The 20855-nt window shown below is 41.7% G+C and overlaps 1 protein-coding gene across 1 annotated transcript in view; it reads right to left on the reverse strand.

Annotated features, from left to right (window-relative positions):
• grapa (GRB2 related adaptor protein a) overlaps nt 1-17419 on the reverse strand; it is a 37264-nt gene extending 19845 nt beyond the window's left edge. The window contains exons 1-3 of the mRNA XM_083976653.1: nt 17044-17419; nt 11035-11132; nt 9889-10008 (exon numbers count right to left, since the gene is read on the reverse strand). Of these exons, the coding sequence (XP_083832779.1) occupies nt 9889-10008; nt 11035-11132; nt 17044-17121 (296 nt within the window). The 5' untranslated portion in view covers nt 17122-17419. The remainder of the gene's footprint in view (nt 1-9888; nt 10009-11034; nt 11133-17043) is intronic.
• Nucleotides 17420-20855: the final 3436 nt, after the last annotated feature.

The raw sequence follows: 20855 nt of genomic DNA on the forward strand, positions 1-20855 counted from the left end.
TGGCCTGTAGCGATTTAAGATAGTTAGCAGTCCTATTCTTAAAAGGAGTAATTAAACAAGTTGGGAAATAGGCTATAAAGTTTCTTGCAGAGAGTTTGGTGAGAGTTTCGTTACATAAACATGATCGATGAATGTGAAGCTAGCCCGTAGTCTGTGAGATTAGCTTAGCACAGAGTCTTGAAACTGGTGTAAACAACAAGGCTTTGCCCAGGGCAATGAAATTACTCAAAAATGATCATAATAATTACATTTTTTGTGGACTTAACAAACTTAACAATTGCGTTACGCACGTGATTGACTATATACCACGCGCACTTGTTCATCCATTCTTCCAACCATCAGTCATTTCCACCTCCTGCTGCTGCTGCTCTCCCCATTCAGCCTAGATCTCAGCCAGATCCCACCATCCTAACAGGCTCAACTATGCAAAAAAAACAACCTTTCAATGAAAAATAGGAAACAGTCAAATCCCAACCTCCGCCCACTCCCTCACTCCTCACACCCTATCACACAGCATCATTTCCTCAAACTGCCTCTACTAAACAATCGTTCACTCAACAAAGCACTTATTCTAAACAAATTCATCGCTGATAACAAGTTGGACTTCCTCTGCATCACTGAAACCTGGCACAAACACTTGGACTATTTTTCACTCAACCAAGCCACCACCTCTGAATACACATACATTGACCAACCCTGTGTGGCCTCAATCCATAAAAAAGACCTCAAAGTCATCGCCATATCCACTCCTCCTGCTTGAAAATATTGGGCCTCATTCACGAACCGTTCTTAGGAACAAATTTGTTCTTAAGTCCTACTTACGAAGTTTTTACGAAGATTGTGGCATTCATGAATGTTTTCTTATCCAGAATTTGTTCTTAACTAAGAACAAAATCTAAGAACAGTCAGGAGTATACTTACGCACTTTTAGGTGCTGAGACTTCTGCAAAAATAACCGATTATAGCGTTTTCTTTTGTTCTGCAGTTGTATGATATTATATGATTTGAATAAGAATTATTTTCTTATCTTTTATGATGTTTTTAATAATCATATATATTAATAATAATAATTGACAAATCATTGCAGTCTCTTAAAAAACATTATAGACACTTAATTCATATCAGTTGTTTTTTTTCTCTTTTTCTTTGGGGGGGGGGGGGGGGGGGCATACAGCTGCCGATATGATTTTTTTTTTCCTAATTGTGGGCTGCAACAGTGTTCACACTACACACAACTGTTTTTTTTTCATATGTGATAATATGATGATATTTATGATGGCACACGTGAGAGTGTGTTCTCTCTGATAACAACCGAAGAGCTGCATCCACTGCTGACACTACTAAATATAGCCTAAATATAAATATAAAAATATAAAGTAAATATAAGCCTTTTGTTTGTTTCTTTGTTTCATTTCTGCCGCAGTAGCGCCACTTCACTACTTAAAGCAGAAGTGAGTGATATATTTGTGTTAATATAAGTCTTAAATAGTTATATCTTCCGACAGCAATCACTTACATAGAGTGTTTGGACCGAAACACGGGTCTCTCAGTCCCTCTGCTCTGCTCTGAGCCGAAGAGAAAACATTTATCGTATCCTACAGTTTTTATCCAATGAGGAGAGAGAACGGCATGCAGGGCTGTGTGTGCAGCCAAGGAACGCCGTGAATGTGGTGACGTAGCGACGAGGACTGTTACGGTGCGTTCAAGGAAACTCGTATTTTTCCGACCGTGAAGTGGTACCAGTCAGTGTTGTTTTCGTTAACGATGACGATGACGAAATATTTTCGTTGACGCCCCTTTTTTTCATGACGATAACGAGACGGTGACGAGACGAACATGGCTCTCTGATGACGAAAACATGACGAGACGTGTGTGAGTTTTCGTTGAGGAGACGAGAACGGACGTAAATGTTAGTGGTCGGGCTGTGATCGCCTCTACATTCCATATTATGGATTGTCATTACTCTAAGCTTCACACGATTTAGCAACGGCTCCGTCAACAACAGAACAACGCTGCTGAGACGAGCCGCGGTGCGCCGCCGCCCGGTGGTTGTGATTAGAGCGGCAGAGAGCAGCAGGCAGTGATCCGCTGCTCTGGTGACCTCGGTCAGTGCGGTGCAGCCGCTCCGCGGCGCTGACGGGTGGTCAGACGTTCAAATGCATGACATTTCTGCTTATTGTGCGTGTAATCTGTCCATTAAAATCAACAAGTGTCTGCAACACTGCTGCATCCTTGTGTGGTTACGTCCACCACCTGGCATGCAGCGCACATTCTGCTCAACACACCTGCCGTCACTCCATCAGAAAAAAAACTGAATGCACTACTGTTACCACTTTATCTGTGTGTAGGCTAATGCATAATCCTTAGACCATAAAGTATTTGGCATTGGGTGGAAACATTATGTGTAAAACCATTCCTTTATTGAATTAATTTGTTTAAAGACTTTTTTTTTTTTTTTTTTTTTACTGAAACTGACTAAAACTAGACGAAAACCTTGTTGAGTTTTCGTCGACTAAAACTAGACTAAAACTATCACATATAGGAATGACTAAAATTGACTAAAACTAATAAGTATTTTCGTCAAAAAGACTAAGACTAAGACTAAATCTAAAATGCCTGCCAAAAACAACACTGGTACCAGTTCGATCTGGTACGAGTTCACCAGTCGGAAGTTACGAGTGGCCGTTATAGTGACTTTCACCGGTAAAACAGGTCGGAAAAACACGAGTGGGTTGCCTGGAACACTACAAAGTCGTAAGTTGTGACTTGAAGCTGTAATTTACGATTTCAAAAGCCTGCCTGGAACGCAGCATTAGCGAAAACGACCGGATCACTCACTTCTGCTTTAAGTTCTTTTTACGTTTGGAGTCTGGTGTTCCCTCCCAGATTTTCATTTGAGCATTTCAACTTTCTTTCTCACTTCACCTTCTCTGCTCAGTGCCTGTGGGTTCTGTGTGCACACGGCCCTGCAGTCTCATGCCCTTTTACGGGCATTGATGGGGCCGTTACCTTGCTAATCCTATGTTAATTAGACTCACCTGGCACACGCCCTCAACTTACGAGGAGATGGCATAAGAACACAGCTGCGAACAATTCTGAGGCTTACGAACGCGTTGATGAATCTGACGTAGGGTTTTCTTAAGGAACTTCTTAAGAACATATTAAGAAAGAATCTAAGAAGATTCTTAAGAAGATATTGGTGAATGAGGCCCATTGTCCTTAAACTTCCTGGTCTTGCTCCCCTGGTCATTGCAGTTATCTATCGCCCTCCAAAGCCCAACCCATCATTTCTCTCTTCACTTTTCTGATTTTGTTACCCACCTTTCATCCATCTCACCTTCTGTCCTCTTCCTTGGCGACTACGACATTAACAATACCAACTGCAAACAGGCTTCTGACTTCCACAACGTCACCCAACACGTCAACTTTCCCACTCACAACCATGGCCACACTCTGAACCTAGTCTGCTCCACCGGTCTCACCATCCAACAACTTTCCAGCATCAACCTCCACATCTCTGAGTCCCTGCTATCACCATGGACATCCACCTTCCCACTCCCCTCCCCAAGGACAAGCGAACCATATCTTTCAGGAACTTAAAATCTATATCCCGCCAGGACTTCTCAGCCTCCCTTTCCAACAGTCTGTCAACTTCTCCTTCCCCACTGTCTAAAGACCCCGACGAACTAGTTAACCACTACAACAGCATCCTCTCCTCCTTTCTGGATCAACTAGCTCCCACCAAATTCAAATCTGTCTCATACCCACTCAACAGAATCCTATGGTACAACCTCCAAACTCCTCAATAAACTCCAGTACATTCAAAACTCTGCTGCACGCCTCCTCACGCACACCCGCTCCCGTGACCACATCACACCTGTCCTCCAGAACTCCCACTGGCTCAATTATCACAACGGATAGAATTTAAAATCCTCCTCCTCACCCATAAAGCACTCCACAACCAGGCCTCTCGGACCTTCTCCACCCTTACATCCCTCCACGTACCCTCTGCTCTTCTGATGCCATTCTCCTCACTGTCCCTAAGCACAGAACCTGGCGGCGCAGAGCCTTCTCTGTTGCTACCCCCACCCTCTGGAACTCTCTCCTCAAACACATCCGAGACACCACTGACCCCACATCATTTAAGTCACTACTCAAAACCCACCTATTCCGCTCTGCTTTTAACATGTAGTAGGCCTACTTATCATATTGTTGTATTTGTTTTAATCTGTATTCAAATGTTTTCTGTGTTTTAATGAGTTTTCCATTTTTTCTATTTTACTACCAGTCCTGTGTTAAGTTAACTAAGTGCTAGTTGCTCAGTTTTCTCATATATTTCTCATCAAGAAAGTGCATAGGCTGTAGATCTCCACATATTTTTTGGAGTTGCTACAGATTGTTTTCAACTTTTTTGTTCCCCATGCAGTTGATCCAGAGAAGAGAGGGACAGAGATAAAAGGCCAGGGTAAAGATAGAATTAAGTCTGAAAAAAAATTGAATAAAAAAAGAGAGATGGAGAAAGGAAAGGAGGAGACCTTCTGGAGGGTTTGTCTCCCAGAGGAGGACTGACTGGTTTTATTTCATCTCTACTGTCAGTATGAGAAAATAGAGAAATAAGAACTTAAAGCAGACCCCCACCATCCATCCCCCACCCCATCCACTGTAAGCTTTTCCCTCTCCTGCCTATTTTATCTGCTGTCGCTGCTTGCTCTTTCCCTCTGTCTCTCTTCATCTCTCTGTATATTTTCCCACACTCCTCTGTATTTCTCTCGGTATTTATGTCTCTGTCTCTCTCGAGCCTCTCTCAGCTGTGATTTGGTCACTGAACTGTGGTATTAAAATGTGCCATTGAGATGTGGTGTAAGCCTAAGAAGACCAATGCACCAGCTTTCTATGGTTTCTATGGTTGCTACACATTTTGAGAAGGATGAATTCACTATAGGGATGTTTCAAAATCCCCGCAGCGCCCATTTATTCATCATATGCAAACAGCTTTAAAGGAAGAGTTAGCTTATTCGCTTTTCTTGCCAAGAGCTAAACTGAGAAGATTGATACCATTGTCATGTCTGTGTGAGGCTACAGCCTGCAGTCGGTTAGCTTAGCTTAGCATAAAGACTAGAGAGAGGAGACATCTAGCCTGGCTGTGTCAGGGTAACAAATGAGATAACATGTTAATAAGATTAAGAGGCTTTGCGCTAAGCTAAGCTAACTGGCTGCTGGGTATGCTTCCTAGAGTTATATTATTGATTGCCTCCTTCCCAAATAGTCAAAACTTTGCTGCAGTGATTTGTGGATGCATAAAGCGAGAACACAACTTTGAGAAATTCACCTGAAAAAAAAAGCTGAAGCTATTTCCTCCCTGCCTCATGTATTTACTATTCCAAAATTGTGTTACATAACTCAATGAGTCACTTCTTGACTCTGTCATGCAAGTCTTTGATGCATCTCCCCCCCTCATGCATTAATTTGTCCAAGTAAACTAAACTAATGTACAATCTGAGAAGTTATAAAGAGTCACTTAGTGTGAAATTGCACCCCAAGTGATGACATTCACACAACACTGAACCCGTAGAGACAATGTAGCTGTAAAATCAGTACTATAAGCCCAAAGGTCATCTCTCTTTTAACAGTTCCTCTTTAGACTAATGGCCCTGCAACTACAGTATGACTGATGACAAGTGGGCCGAACAGCTCATCCCTGCACTTACTGTATGAGCCATCAGCTACTGGAACATGAGTGATATGTCGAGCCATGTCAAAGATGGTGGCCAGGAGGATTTTTTTTTTTTTTGGCTGAAAACGTCAATTTAGATCAGGCACAAGAAAACAAATGTTCTTACAGTAGATTTACACGCATCACACAGACACACAATTTGTGACAGCCATCCAGCACAGACAAACCATTTGACTACTAAAGCAAAGAAGATGTCTTTTACCGATGAAAGACAAAGGCCATGGGGAAATCAAATCAAGCTTTGTGTACACGTGCATGGGGTGACCTCTGTGCTCACAATTAAAATGCGTGAAGCAGGACGTAGCTGTGGTGAAACAACGTTGAGCTCGAGCGCACAACAAGATGAGCAGCAATCTAGTGGAAAGTGACGTCCTGCCTGTACAATTTAAGGGAAAGAAAAAGAAACATCTTGTAGCCTACTGTTTTAACAGAAAAGAGGTAACCAATTGAAAAAGACAAAATGAAATTAGCCTTAAAATCAATTCACAGAGCCTCTCTCTTTTGTGTTGTAATTATAATTAAATCCAATCTAGTGTAATTGTAAACATGCTTTTGCAACTGATTTCCTAGAATGTGTGTTGATGACGCATAACGCCTGAGAGCAGTTGTTACTTTCAGCTGTGAAGGTGCAGGTTGTGGGGGGCTGACATTGATAGTGAGAGTGGCAAAGAATGAATCAGGAAGTGAGATTTTTCCATTAGAGAAAAAGTGACAGTTACATCTCACCTCTAAAAGAATCTGTGAAATACCACACAGGTACACGACACGCTGCCTTTATTTAAAACTGTGTCAATGTGCCTCCGCTCTTTCTCTTAACTTTTTTCTTTTTTCGCAATAGATCCATATACTGTACCATTGTGGAGGACTCAGAAAAGACGAAATACATCCATTGGGTGCATCTGCTGCTGAGTCTAAGAGAAACTGTGAAAGCCCAGCTAAGCACAATGGATTCTTCATCTCTCCATCAAAGTCCACGTTGGCGTCACTTTGTTCCACTTTCCAAAAATAAGCTACTAAATAACCCATTGGGACAGTTTCACTGTTCGTCCCCTGCCACATACTCTACACCCACATTTCAAAAGGATTCTACTATAAACATGCTGTAAAAACGTTAATCTTCTACTCTGTCTCCACACACCCCTCAGACTGAAGATCCACAATCACAATGATATCTACCACTGAGGACACTGAGGTCCCAATTTCATTGGGGATTTCAAAAACCTGCAAAAATGTTCCATCTCGGTGACACTCTGGGTCTTGAGGGTTGGCAAAACCAGGCTAAAATACCAAGGTCTCTGATTGGTCGGAGAGGAAACCAGTCATATTGAGTTTGACCGGCATTGATCAACTCGCTAATAGGAAAAGGAAACATGTCTGAAAAAAGTAAATGAATAGTGAAAAGGCAATCCAGGTGCGCATCTTGACTTTAGAGTGGCAATAATAACCCTACATAAACTGAAGCTTAATTCTATCTAAGATATCAACAAATACTCAATCTTATATTAAAAAACAAATTATAAATGCTGTTTTCTATTTAAAAATGCCACATATCCATTTTCATAAACCATATTCACAGTGGTTCCAAACTCCACCTGCAGTTTTCCAGTAAACCAAGAAACAAAGACCCTTCCCTGAACCCGTCCATGGATCCGATTTTCACGGACTGATGTGACGTCAAAGCCGGACAATGCTGAGCTGCAGCTCCACAGTTACTCCTGTCAGGACGTCTCCACTGACAGTTGAGCTGTCTGTACACAAGGACCACACACACACATACACGTGCTCAGACAAACACCTGACCCAATTTTAAAGCTCCTCCACCATCAAGCCAACAACAACAGCCAGAGAGACATCAACTAACAGCCAAGAAAACAAGTAGCATCAAAATCCTCTCTGTCCCCTCTTGGCAATCCTGTTTTACACACTGCACCTCCCTTCACTCCCTCACTCTGCTGTAATTTTACATTTTGATTCCCCTGATGCACAGTCAACCTGTTTTTCCTCTCCTCTCCTCTCCTCTCCTCTCCTCTCCTCTCCTCTCCTCTCCTCTCCTCTCCTCTCCTCTCCTCTCTTTCCCTCTCTTCTCCTGTCCTGTCCTGTCCTGTCCTGTCCTGTATTGATCCTTTCAAAACTCTCAGAAAAATGATCAACTTACACTTAATATCAATCACAAACTATCACAAACTGTCACAAACAAAGACAGAACACCCCCAAAAATAGACCTCTGAACCCCTAACATGAGTCATCTCACAGCCCCAGTTGTAAGTGACCCTCTGCTCCAGACCTGGCCTATATTAACGCCAAATTACAGACTCTATAATCTCCCGCCCGGGCAAACGCACACATACACACCCTGCCTCTCCGATTCCAATATCTTCACAGCCCCTGGGAGAACAACACCAAGCCTCAGCTGCATCTCTGACCGTCATCCCCCAACAAAACAACCGATCGGCCCCATCAGCAGCTCCAGATGCCGCAGTGTGCCAGACAAGATTAGCTCACATCCGGCCAGAGGGGTTGCAGATCCTCCCTCTTACCCTCCACCCCACACCTTATCCTCTAAACCCTCTTCCTCTGACTGCTCCTCTGATCCCCTGCCACCACCATCATCAACGCTGCACACACACACACAGACACACACTCATGCATCTGCATATTCCAAATGTATTAATTAACAAACAAGGCACAATTATACTGTGTAGGGAGGGGGCGTGTGCACAGAGTGTATATTTAATTAAAAGTAAAGTAAAGTAAGTAAAATGTGTTTATGTAGCACCTTCCAATGGAATAACATTTTTTCAAAAAGCAAGAAAGGACAGGGTGTATTCAGACACACCAATCAAAAGCTAGACCCCCCCAAAAAAGTTTCAATAGCTTCACAAGACAGGATAATAATGGATAACAGGGATAAGGAGAGAGCATTTGGGTGCCACAGCCTACAGTCACCTCAAGACTAATAGTAGGTTTGAGGGACAACCAGTAATTTTTGCTCAGTAGACCTTGCAAACCATGTAAAATGCTCCAGAGGTGAGCAACAGTATTTTACAATGCATATGGAATTTGATTGAGGACAGCTATCTGGAGCCGTCATACGAAGCAATACAATATACTTTATTGTCCTGCTCAGGGAAATTTGTTTTGGACTATGCAGCTGTGCCATAAATGTCTTGACAGCCACAATGACAGCAAACAATACATCCTCAGCCATACCATAACTGACAATTAAATAACAGTATTGCACATATCCCATAACATAACAAATACATACACTTCATAAATAATACTAAAAGCTAAAATATCACCATAATATAAGCACTATACAAATTATTGCACAAACTTCGGCCTCAAGCATTGTTAAGGAGTTTGATGGACGTTGGAACAAATGAATTCTTAAAACGATTGAGTTTGCAGTGAGGGACTCGTATACTAAATGAAGAATATGGGAAGGGTCATTTACTATCCTCTGGGCTTGCCTAAGAACAGATTGTTCATAAATAAACTGAAAGGTCTGATAGTCGCTTTTTCCTATCACCTTCATGGCCGTGTGCGCCAAACGAGTGAGTTTAGTTTTTAGTTTTGCAGTAAGGTTGCCATACCAGGACGACATCCCATATCGGACTAAGCTCTCTAATACTGCCTGGTAAAATAAAAACATGATGCTTTTGTCCACCCCATATGCAGTCTGCAGTCATATCTCCGTCTGCGCAGAAAATAAAGTCTCTGCTGTAAACGAGAACACATAATGTTGATGACTTTTAGAAGAGCGGTTTCTGTTAGGTGTAGTTTGTGGAAACCTGACTGAAAGGAGTAATACAGCCTCTGTGTTTCTGAGACTGCTGTAAGCTGCTTGGCAATAGCCTTTTCCAGCAGTTTGGACACAAGAGGAGGCTCCTTTAAGTGTGAGTCAGTGTTCCTGGCGTAACACAACGCTGACACATGCGTAGAACTGCTAATTAAATGTGATTGCATTAGATGAGGTGGGATGAAACTTTAATCAACCCTGTGGAGAAACAGGATTCATTTTTGCATTAATAAATGGATAGATGTGTAATGGAGAAGGAAAAACATGGATCAAAGTTGGTTGTAGGAACCTATGTGAATTTTAGGGGGAAAAGTTCAGAGTGCGAAACATTTGATTATGAATTATCACCTACCTGACGGACATGGAGAACTCTCCGGGAGCGCTCTCACTCTCTCTGACCAGAAACGCTCCACACTCCCTGTGTCTGAGTCGGCTTTCTGCCACGCCGCGAGATATACGACCTGCAAACCAGCTGCAGGCCAGAGAGAAGAGAACATAAAGAAAAAGAGGCAGTCAGCGATGCCACTGCTTTATGACTACGATCTGTGTTCAGATTAATGAGCAGCCACTATACGATTTAGCACATGAACCTGAGGAGGGAGTGTGTTCAGTTGTTTGTATTTTAGGCACACAGCACAGATCAGTGCTGACAGATAAAAGAGAGGTTGAGAGTGGGGTGAACAAAAAGAATAAAATTAGCACATCGCTGAAAGTATTTTTAAACATGCTGCTAAATATGCACGCAACACAAATCCCAAAATGCCAGATTTCAGTTGTCAGCAGTGGAGCGGTAGTAATAATGTCATTTTTCATGTTTTTTTTTTCTCATTAGTTTTGCTTAGTAGAGCAGTTTGCTTTGATGGGAGGCTTGCATAAGTGGTGCTCTGCTTTCATGAACCTGTTCTCCTCATCTGATGACTCAGATTGAGTTCAGGTCTCTCAGTTCAGGTGAAAGGGTCAGCGTTCCCAGTTTTCTTTCTTTCCTTTTTTTTTAAATTATAATTTCATGACGATGTGAAGAAATATGGATAAGCTAAAAACACTCACACACACATTTCCCAACTGACAACATGCAAGTTTTTAAGTGGGACGTATATCAGTGTTCATTAATGAGCCAGAGCTGCTGTAATGGCTGCGCTGTCAGTTTAGTGTTTGTCACTGTGAAAAGTAGAACCCAGCTGGTGTATGACCATCTGATGGAGATTCAGGGTGTACCAGCAGCTTCACTATGAAAACACACACACACACACTCTGGCACACACACACATAGCTACGGCTGTATTTTGCGTGATTACGTAAGGCAGCCAGTGAGTGTGTCCCTATGGGTAGGCTGCCTTATGCCAGAGTGCAGATGTCCAAAGCGGAGCAGAAAACGCCCGGAGGTGCAACACGCTCACTGATGAGCTGTTTAGATGGACCAGTGCTGGACGTGTGAAATGCATTCATCTGCTTTACTAGATCAAGTTGAAGATGCATGTGTGTGTGACTGTGTACTTACGCGTGTGGTCGCAGGTTGATGTAGTTTTTTGGCACAAAGCCTTTTCTGTTGTGGAGCTCAGCTGTGTACCAGTTAGGATCATCCTCCATGTTGGTGATCTAGGATTTAGCACGCACACACACACAGACACACACAGATGTAATACTGCCCATAATGATGTTATTATAGGCTAGGCCACTATTTCAGTCTCCTCGCCAGGCTTCTCTTCTTCTATTATCCTCCACAGTGGCTTTTATCCATATTTGTGTGAACTCGTCATTCACACAAATTCCAAAGCACATAATATTATTGGCAAGTTCAAAATGTCACATGAAGACCTTTGTGATAACACACACTTGGAGGGGCAGCCAACAGATCTGGCCTGCTCTGCATTAACCCAGAAATTTCATCATAATGTCACGGTATAAGCTTCATTTCAAGTGTTTTCAAGCGTTTTCTCTCACTGCAGGATCAGTTCACACGGACCATTTAAAATTGGGCTTTGTGTTAAAATAATACACTCCTCCCCTGACAAATCAAAGTTCATACACATTCAAACCCGACTCCTCTCAATTGAGCACACTGAGATTTTACTGCTCATAACAGACTTTGAAACCGACATGACAGTAAGTTCACTGACTTTAGGACTATTTATATTCACTGCTGTCTTATAGAGCCGCAACAATTGATCGAACAATAATCGATTATTAAATTAATCATCAACTATTTTGATAATTGAATAATCGGTTTGAGTAGTTTTGGAAGAAAAGAAAGTTAAAATTCTCTGATTTCAGCTTCTTAAATGTGAATATTTTTGGTTTCTTTGTTGCTTTATGACAATATACTGAGTATCTCTTTGGTTTGTGGACAAAACAAGACATTTGAGGTTTGTGACCAAACAACTAATCGATTAATCGTTTTAAATAATCGACAGATCTTATGACACTGTAGCAAGCCACAGGAAAGACACGCATGTCAGAGTGAGTGGCTGCAGTGACCACTGTTTAACCAAAGCTTCACAATTTTGCTTTAAGCCTTCGATTAAGATCTACCAGTAATGAATTTACACCTACAAATTTGCTCTCAGGGGCAGTTTCCACAGTCACATTATGTCAGATTTATAAAAAACTAATAAACAAGGAAGGGGCATTCATGTCAGCCAAGAAAAACACTGGGTGCCTCTACGTCCTGCATGCAGTTGCATTGTGTATACGTACGTCGCAAACAAATAAGACACAGATATATTTGCAAGTACATTGGTTTTCAAATCATTTTCTCCAGACAGAAGATGATTGAAGCAAGTGACCAACTCATCCCTCAGGTGATTGTTGTTCTCTCCAGAACTTAGCTTAATTTTGAATAGAGCAGCGACAGGCCATGGTAAACCGTTTCTATTTTCATCATTGATATTATTTTGACAGTCTGTTTTAGACGAGCTCAGAGACAACAAAGTAGTGAAGGGCGGTGGAGGACAGCCTTTAATTGTGAGCGAGACACATTGTCACCTGTTTAATATGTAGACAGTAGCTGTTTTATCCACTCGCATTTCGCATTTCTTTGTTCTGGTCTGTTTCTTTTTCCAGTGCTATATCTCTTTCAGTATTCTAATCCTGTTGTGACATTCCTTGTCATGTTGATTTTTTAAGCTGTTGTTTTGTTTGCTCTGCTCGGCTGCCTGCAGAGACACATTTCATATACCCTCTTTCTTTATCTCCCTGCAGACCTCAGGTCACTTTGTCATCACTTTTTTTCACACATAGCCCCCTGCATTTTATCAGTGAAGCCAAACAGGTAAAGTGCAGCATATAGTAAAGAACGGTACAGATGAAATGCATCCTGCCAGTAAGCATTCATGGATGGAGAACTCCCTGGGCGATGTTGCCCATATGTCAAGACACTGCCCCGTTTCCTTCTCTCCCTTCAGGAACTTTATTTCATGCACCAGCTATTCTAATGGTTACACTGCACATTTGTATGGGCATTTTAAAATGTGTTGCAGGCTGTAGAATGACTTATTCACTCACACAGAGCTAAGTGATTGTCCTCAGAATGATCAGTTTCAATGATGGCCCATAAGACTGAGGTTATATATGACTTGAAAAATAAGTCCCACTTAAACAACACTTTGTTGTATTGTTAAGTGGGTTAAATGTCATGTTTGATATATTGAAAGAATATCACATCCACATAAGCTCAACTGGATGTTTTCTCTCCCTCCGCACTGCAGTCACTGACTCAACCCACCGAGCCACAGCCTCGGTTCATTCATCACTCTGACTCTGCAACCCACACATTAACTTTTCGAAACTAAAATTTCCCCCACCTCTCATGACCCCCTCCCCCTCTCGCTGTCCTTTTTGATTTTGCATCTTAATTCCACTTTCCCAGGAGCCTCATTACAGATCCATCTGAAGCACTTCACTCTGCGATAAAAGCAGCTTTTCCTCTTTTTTTCCTCTCGACCTCCTGCAGACAGGACACTTCACCGTCTCCCTCCACCATAAAACAATAATCAAAAATTATATGAGTCCTAAAGCTTTGTCGAATCCTGGATCACTGAAGCGTTCTAAATCCCCGGTTGTTATTTTTTTTGTTGCTCATCATTGGAGAGAACGCAGTGAGTCTGTAATCAGCCAAACCTATTCATAATTTCTTCCTCTCAACCTTCCCATGCTTTATGACTACATCTACATTGTTACTAGAAACTGTGGCTCTTGCTCTTTTATTAACAGCGTCCTCAGATCCGAGTTGTGACTGACGCACATCCTTCTGGACTGTAAAGTATTATGTTATGTTCAATATTATAATATAATATTATGTCATATTAGTACATAATTATGTAAATGATGGGATGTCACAAAATATTAAACATAGAAATTAGACATACCTCTGGGCAAAAAAAATTGAATCGAAGGCAACTGGACTTGAATTTGTCTAGGAAGACAAATTATCCAAGGGGCTTCAGCAGTTCGTGACGCATCGGTCTGACTAGTCCTCACTTTGTCAGACTAGTGAGGACTAGTCAGACAAATACAAGTCCAGTTGCCTTCGATTCAATTTGTTGCGCAGAGATAACGATGACCTGTATGAATGAGAATATTCACAGACATACACTAAATATCTCATCTGTATGTGCGTGCCTCACTTGCTCACATAAAGACAGACTGTGCTTCGGTCCTTTTTTGTTGGCACAGGAAGTCCAACAATAAAAAACTTTGTCCCCAAGGATTTTTTTATTTAAGTGAGTAAAATTTTGAAATGTTTATCATTAGGTGATGAGAGCGCCCATTCTACTACATGATTACATGATTTTAGTTGTGCCATACACTGATAGAGGAGTGACATGATTGTCACATTCGGTTGTGGAACAAAAGAAACGCCCCACTTTTGTGTGTGTCCCCTGTGTCAACCTTGTCCATGCTGTCTTCTGGCTTGAAATAGAATGTCAGAGCAGCTACTTTTTTATTGAACCGAGAATCTATTTTTATCATTTCTTCACAACTATCTGCTCGCCTCAGACTGATTGATCATGTATTTATCACATGGTTATACTGCACAACAGGGCATGAAACAATGAAACAATGCTACTCCAAAAGAATAACACTCTCAAAAAAAACAAGCTTTCATCCATATGATCATCAAGAGCAGCTCTGGGAGCAAAATACAGCAGGTTATATAGAAAAGTGGGTTTGGCACAATAGGTGTCTGACAGTCAGTTTGGAGTCTTTTTAAATGATGGACATTTTGCATAATAGTAAATGAAATGTTGTGATTTTGTAAAGTTCAGGCCATCTGTGCTGCAGGCGGGAAAGAGCAAATGTGAAGAATTATTTAAAAGTCTGACCTAAGTGTGAACCAGAGCTGTTTGGCTGAGTCAAGAGAGCAGTTTATCCCAGTGGGAGGAAAGAAAACATGGCACATAAAGTGAACAGCGTTTTAAGCGCGAGTCCCATTTTAGTTACAATAAATAAACGTCATCGGGACTTTGATGCTGTTGACTTAGCCCTCAGCTTAAAAGGAGACTTTTTTTTCCAGTCTTCTGATTAAACCCTACAGCTAAATACATCAGGATTCACAAATGGATTATTTAGAGGAAAAAAAGTAAAATAAAAAAAAGATTATCAAATCACAAGCCCAAAATAATAATTTACCAAGTTGTATCTGGGCATAAAAAACTGCATGCAATAACAAACATCACATAATAGGCTACACTATAACCACACACTGACAGCAACATTAACTAAATGCCACTGGCTCCATACTGACACTCATACTGAATTAAACACATAAATAAAGATTTAGCAGACACAGGAAATGAGGAGCTGCTCTATTCATCTGTTGTCCAATATTGGAACTGAGTCTGGGATGAATAATATTGCAGGCTATGGCACACAACAGATAAATTCCTCCCTCTAGCATAACTATCCTATTAGATGTCACCAATTACATGTCATGGGTTATTTTGTATATCTGATGTGAAATGGTTCCATCTTCCTACCTCATCATCCTGAAGTGGTTTCTTACATTTCTCAAAATAGGAAAACTCATGGAGAATGGTGGCAAATTAGTACAAGTGGCCATAGAGATAGTATAGATGACAATACAATATATTCATATGCTAGAGTAATAATATAAATAGAAAAAATAAAACTTTTTGCCAGCAGCATTGTAGTCCACTGAAGCTAAATCTAAAGGAGTAATTTATTTCACTGTGTCTTCTAGCTTATGACTGTGGAATAAGGTGCTAAGTCAAGAAAGAAGCTCTTACTCTTTAATTACGAGGTTCACTGCTGATGACTTAAAGGAACTATATTCTACGCCAATAACTTCTAGCTGTATGAAACTATCTCTGCTCTGGGTTTCGCCTGTTAGCCATTGAAGAAATACAAAAGCAGCATCTTAAAATAATATTTGATTTGCATCTAAACGCAAAAACTGCCTAAGAAATCGGAACAGCTTTTCATTTTGGGACGGTCTGTTAAGACACGAAATATGACGTTACGGCCCTGAGGTGGCCATCTTAGCCTCGCACTGTGAAAACTAGGGTGGGACAGCTAGCTGAAAACACAATAATGACGAATCTGCCATTTTACAAGGGGTTATGTATCAGACTATACTTGGCCAGGACCAGTTTCTGGGCAAGGCAAAACAGAAAGTCCAGGAAGTTACTACTCCCAGTCAAGATATGGTCTGTTGCATTATGTCTGTCAAATGTCTGCAAAAGGACATTTGGGTTGTTGTATTAATTAAACAAACAAGATATGGCTCATTAATCAGTGAGCGCTAAATATGTTTGTTTGACAGATGTTGCCACCAGTTTCTGATCTGGTATCCCTTGGCTATATTATGCTAAGGTAAACTAGCTAGCTGCTACCCCAAATTATCAATCAATCAATCAATCAATCAATCAATCAATCAATCAATCAATCAATCAATCAATCAATCAATCAATCAATCAATCAATCAATCAATCAATCAATCAATCAATCAATCAATCAATCAATCAATCAATCAATCAATCACACTAGTCAAAAAAATGTTTTGCAGTTAAAGTAAAAAAAAGCATTTGTAAGAAAAAGCAAGTACTGTTTAGATAAAATAAAAACACATCTCGGCACTTCTCAGCTTCCAGCTGCATCAAATCTCTTTCTCAATGGAAAATGTTCAGTGTTTGTAACAGTCAAAACAAGTTCACGCCACTGATACAGTGGTTAGTTTTTTCTTTTTCATCCAGATCTTTCTTTAGTGAACAACAGCAGCACATGGATACAGAGTGTCAAGAGCTGTACATGCTAAAGTTATAATTGTTGTAATTATCACAGCAGAGGCGGTGAGATAGAGAGAGAGAGAGAGAGAGAGAGGTGGTTGATTTGTTGGTCCAAGTATGAGTAATGTGTGAAGATAGATAGATAGATAGATAGATAGATAGATAGATAGATAGATAGATAGATAGATAGATAGATAGATAGATAGATAGATAGATAGATAGATAGATAGATAGATAGATAGATAGATAGATAGATGTCTTACCTTGAGCAAGTCCCCCTTGTTGAAACTGAGTTCATCGCCCTCAGTGGCACGAAACGTGTACAGTGCCACTGCTTCCATGCTGAAACCCCCAACACTCACACTCACACACTCTCAAACACACACTTCAGGGACCCCCACTAACCTCCCTGGCACGGGGAGTAGGGGGGGTGGGGGAGAAAAAGGGAAAAAAATGTCTATTTCTTTTAAATGAATAAAACAGATGAAGGAAGATGATACAATGAAAGAAGAGACAGGAAGAGAAGACAGAGAAGAAGAGAAAAGGTCCTGTGTGTCCGCCGAGGCAAAGAGCGCACGAGAGAGTCAGAGCAGAGGATGAGAGCGAGAGAGTGAGCTCGGTGAGGGGAAAAACACGACTGGCTGCTGCTCAGCAACACACTGCCATGAGTAATGCTTAGAGAGAGAGAGAGAGAGAGAGAGAGAGAGAGAGAGAGAGAGAGAGAGAGAGAGAGAGACACACACACACACACACAGAGAGAGAGGCATAGGAGTGGGAGGCACTTCCTGTGTATATATTCGTCTCATACACTCAATGTGGCTTCTGTGGATTCCGTATTCAGTGTGGTTTGTCGTTGCACCTCTTTCACTGTGCAAAACTGCTCTGAAGTGTTGTTTTCACACCCTCACATGCATGAGAAAAGTGAGCTCATGTTTGCTCCTGCTCTCCCTTGTCAGAGTTTTAAGACTGAAACTTTAAGGTGAGGTCAGGAGGAGAGGGTGAGAAATAAAGGAACAACTCACTCACATGTGAGAATATACTATACATTACGTTTATCTACTCATGAAGCATGAAGTTGTGCTGGATTTGTGCGTTAAACAAACCGTCCGGTGCGTCAGGTTGGCACATGGCAAGATGATGACTATCTTCTATTTCAGATTTAGTCAGAAGCTGCTGCAGCTAAAACAGAAGCTTCACTTCCCTTTTCTTAATTTCCATCCTCTAACACATTTGAACATGTCGGATTAATAATTTACAGTGCCTTTGACTCTATCCTGAGAACAACCATAAACATGTTGATAATTATTGATAGATTTTTATATCACTTATCTACACGTGATGATTAATAATGTGTGTTTCTAAAATACCTACAACAGTTACTTCAGTGGTGGCCAGCCTGTGGATCGCTGGAGGTGCTTCATGAAGTATGTACCACATCAGGGCTAAGATGACTTTGGAGATGCACATACACTGATTGGTCAGGGCGGGTTGCTGATGCCCACAGAGATTTTTAAGAGTGAAAACCAACATGAAGCAAACTACAAACAGGTAGACTGACTTATCTCCTTTGAACTAACAAACATCCAGCCACCAAACCATTTCCTCTGCAAACTTTGAGTTCACTGCCTTTAACGGCAGCGGGTGACAGAACGGAAATGCAGCCATGGCACATAATAGTCTCATATTCCCTCCTGTCACGAGTATCGGAAATGCAGTGAGAAACTGTTAGAGTTGAGAACACATCAAGAGGAATCTGCTGCTAAACTATAAATCACAACCTGGCTCCTGTTTACATCTTGTGAGGAACATCAATTAGGATTTTGTGTCACCTATTTCCCTGAATGTTGTGAGTTTGCCCTAATGCTGCAATTAGCACTCATGCAATAGCACACCTACAGTGGCATACATGCTGGGCTGTGGTTGTGTTGTCATGGGTACCACAATAAATACAGCATTTTATAAGAAAAGCATACTGATAGTATATTATAGTAACGGTCATGGTTAGGGTGTTGGTACACAAATCACTTGGTCAGGTCAAAATAAGTGCTGCACTTCCTCAACACACAACCTTGTTGAGAGCAACTTAAAGCCTCTACAAGGAACTTTTAACAGGATTTGAAAAAGTCTCTCGTTTCTGCTGATGTCTATGTGTGACCTACAACAGCAAATGAGGCCATTGGTGTGAAGATTAGCTATTTCTAAATAGTGAAACCAGGAGGCAGTGGTCGGGTCGGACCATGGACGAAACAATTTACGGCATTCAGACCGGAGACGGCACGCGCGGCAGGGCTCAAGACCGTCCCCGTAAAAGATGTTTTTATTAGTTAATAACCCCGGGGCACAGTCGGGACAAGGTTTGTTTGTTTTTTCACTGAAAATGCACTTATCACTGTCACTAGAAAAACAGTGCGCAACTTCTTGCAGCAAGAGACTTTTGCAGACTACCGTGTCGTGCCACAGCTGCAGCCACGGAGTGAGAAGCTCCTCTGCACCGGAGACAGTCTGTCTTGGCCGATCAGACACAGCCGGCTGACCGAGACTCGGTTCTCCTCCTCGGCCCTGAGTTTCAAACACCCGGCGAGTGAAAGCGAGGTGGCTGGTTTATGCTCCAGCCAGCCGAGTCTCTCTGCTCCTCTCACCCACAGAGCGACCGTCCTGCCCTATAACGTCAGCCTGCTCCGCTGTCCTGCTAGAGGCTGTTCTAAAGTATTTTACTGTAAGTGCAGTTCCAAAGTAATTTACCCAAAACTGCTCACAAAAAAGTTATAGTCTGGAGCCCTGACGCACGAGTCAGATAAGCGTCTTTACGACAATACGCGCTAAAGCTCATGGGAAATGCAGTCTTCATTCTGGCAAAACGCTACCGCTTTTGTCCACAGGGACCACCAAAATCAACACAAACTGAAAGTTCCCTGTGGGTGTAGGGGCTTTAACTGCTAGTTTTATGTGGGAATTGAACTCTCTTCTGTTAAAGTCTTGTGCTTAAGTGACCAAACCCATCCATCTCAAGATCCCTTGATCTTTGGTGCTGCACTCTTCCCTCTGATCTTGTTGTGATTACTACAGCCACTTGATGTCACCTTTAAAAATAACTTAATTACGGGCCTTAAAAAGCTGCTGAACAAACGACCTATGTGCTCCTTTTTTTTTTTTTTTTACAGGAGGACAGGTCCCATTGTTTATAAGGTCTGAATTTTCCAAAATGCTCTGAGGCCACAAGCTGCCACAGAGTGAGAAAGCAGTCGCCCCTTTGCCTTGTCAGAATTTCAAATGGGAAATGTTACAGCTGTGTTGTAGCCATTCAAAATCCTGACTTTTGTGTTTTTATTCTTTATCAAATATTCTGCAGCTCCAAACCTTTAAAAAATGTACATTTGATTAAAATGTATTTAAGTCTAGACTGGTCAGAGATTTGAGGGTCTAGTTTAGGTTTAGATCACAAATGCTGACAGGCAGCAAGTGTAGGCACGTGGTTTGCCTGGTGGTGCGTATGGTGTGCATTCAGCCCAGAAACTGCCCAACGTTTTAGCCAAACATGACCAGCAGATAATTACCACATTATCAAGCACACCTCGGGACAGACACCAGCTGAGGCAGCGAGCAGTGAGGGAAGAAACTTCAGAGGAAAACGAACAGAACAGAAGTGGTCAGAGCGGTACAGCAGGACATCATTTATAGAAGAGACTGTGGTTTCAATAGCATGACCTGTGCAGGAAATCCCCAGTCAGCTGCTCGCTTTGACTCAGCCATGAGAAGGATTGAGGGAGGAAGAGAGGAGGGCTGGATATGTGATGATGGGACAATAGAAGAGGAAGAGGAGGAAAGGAAGGGGAACTGGCTTTCAGCTCAGGGGCCGACGCACAATCTGGCCCTTTACTTTTGACCTTCTGCGTTTTATGTTGAAAATAAGAGCCAGTCGATCAGTCTCTGCCGGCCTCACTCGTCAGACTGTGTGGGTGATACTTTAAGGTTTTTTCATTGGATTTTCTGTTTGTCCCGATTCTGGTTCTGTTCTTTGTCCGCTAAAAAGCCACAGTTGTTGACAACAGCTCACATCCTTATCTTGTGTTGAGTC

Source organism: Trachurus trachurus (genome assembly GCF_905171665.1).
Source record: "Trachurus trachurus genome assembly, chromosome: 8".
Classification (NCBI taxonomy): domain Eukaryota; kingdom Metazoa; phylum Chordata; class Actinopteri; order Carangiformes; family Carangidae; genus Trachurus; species Trachurus trachurus.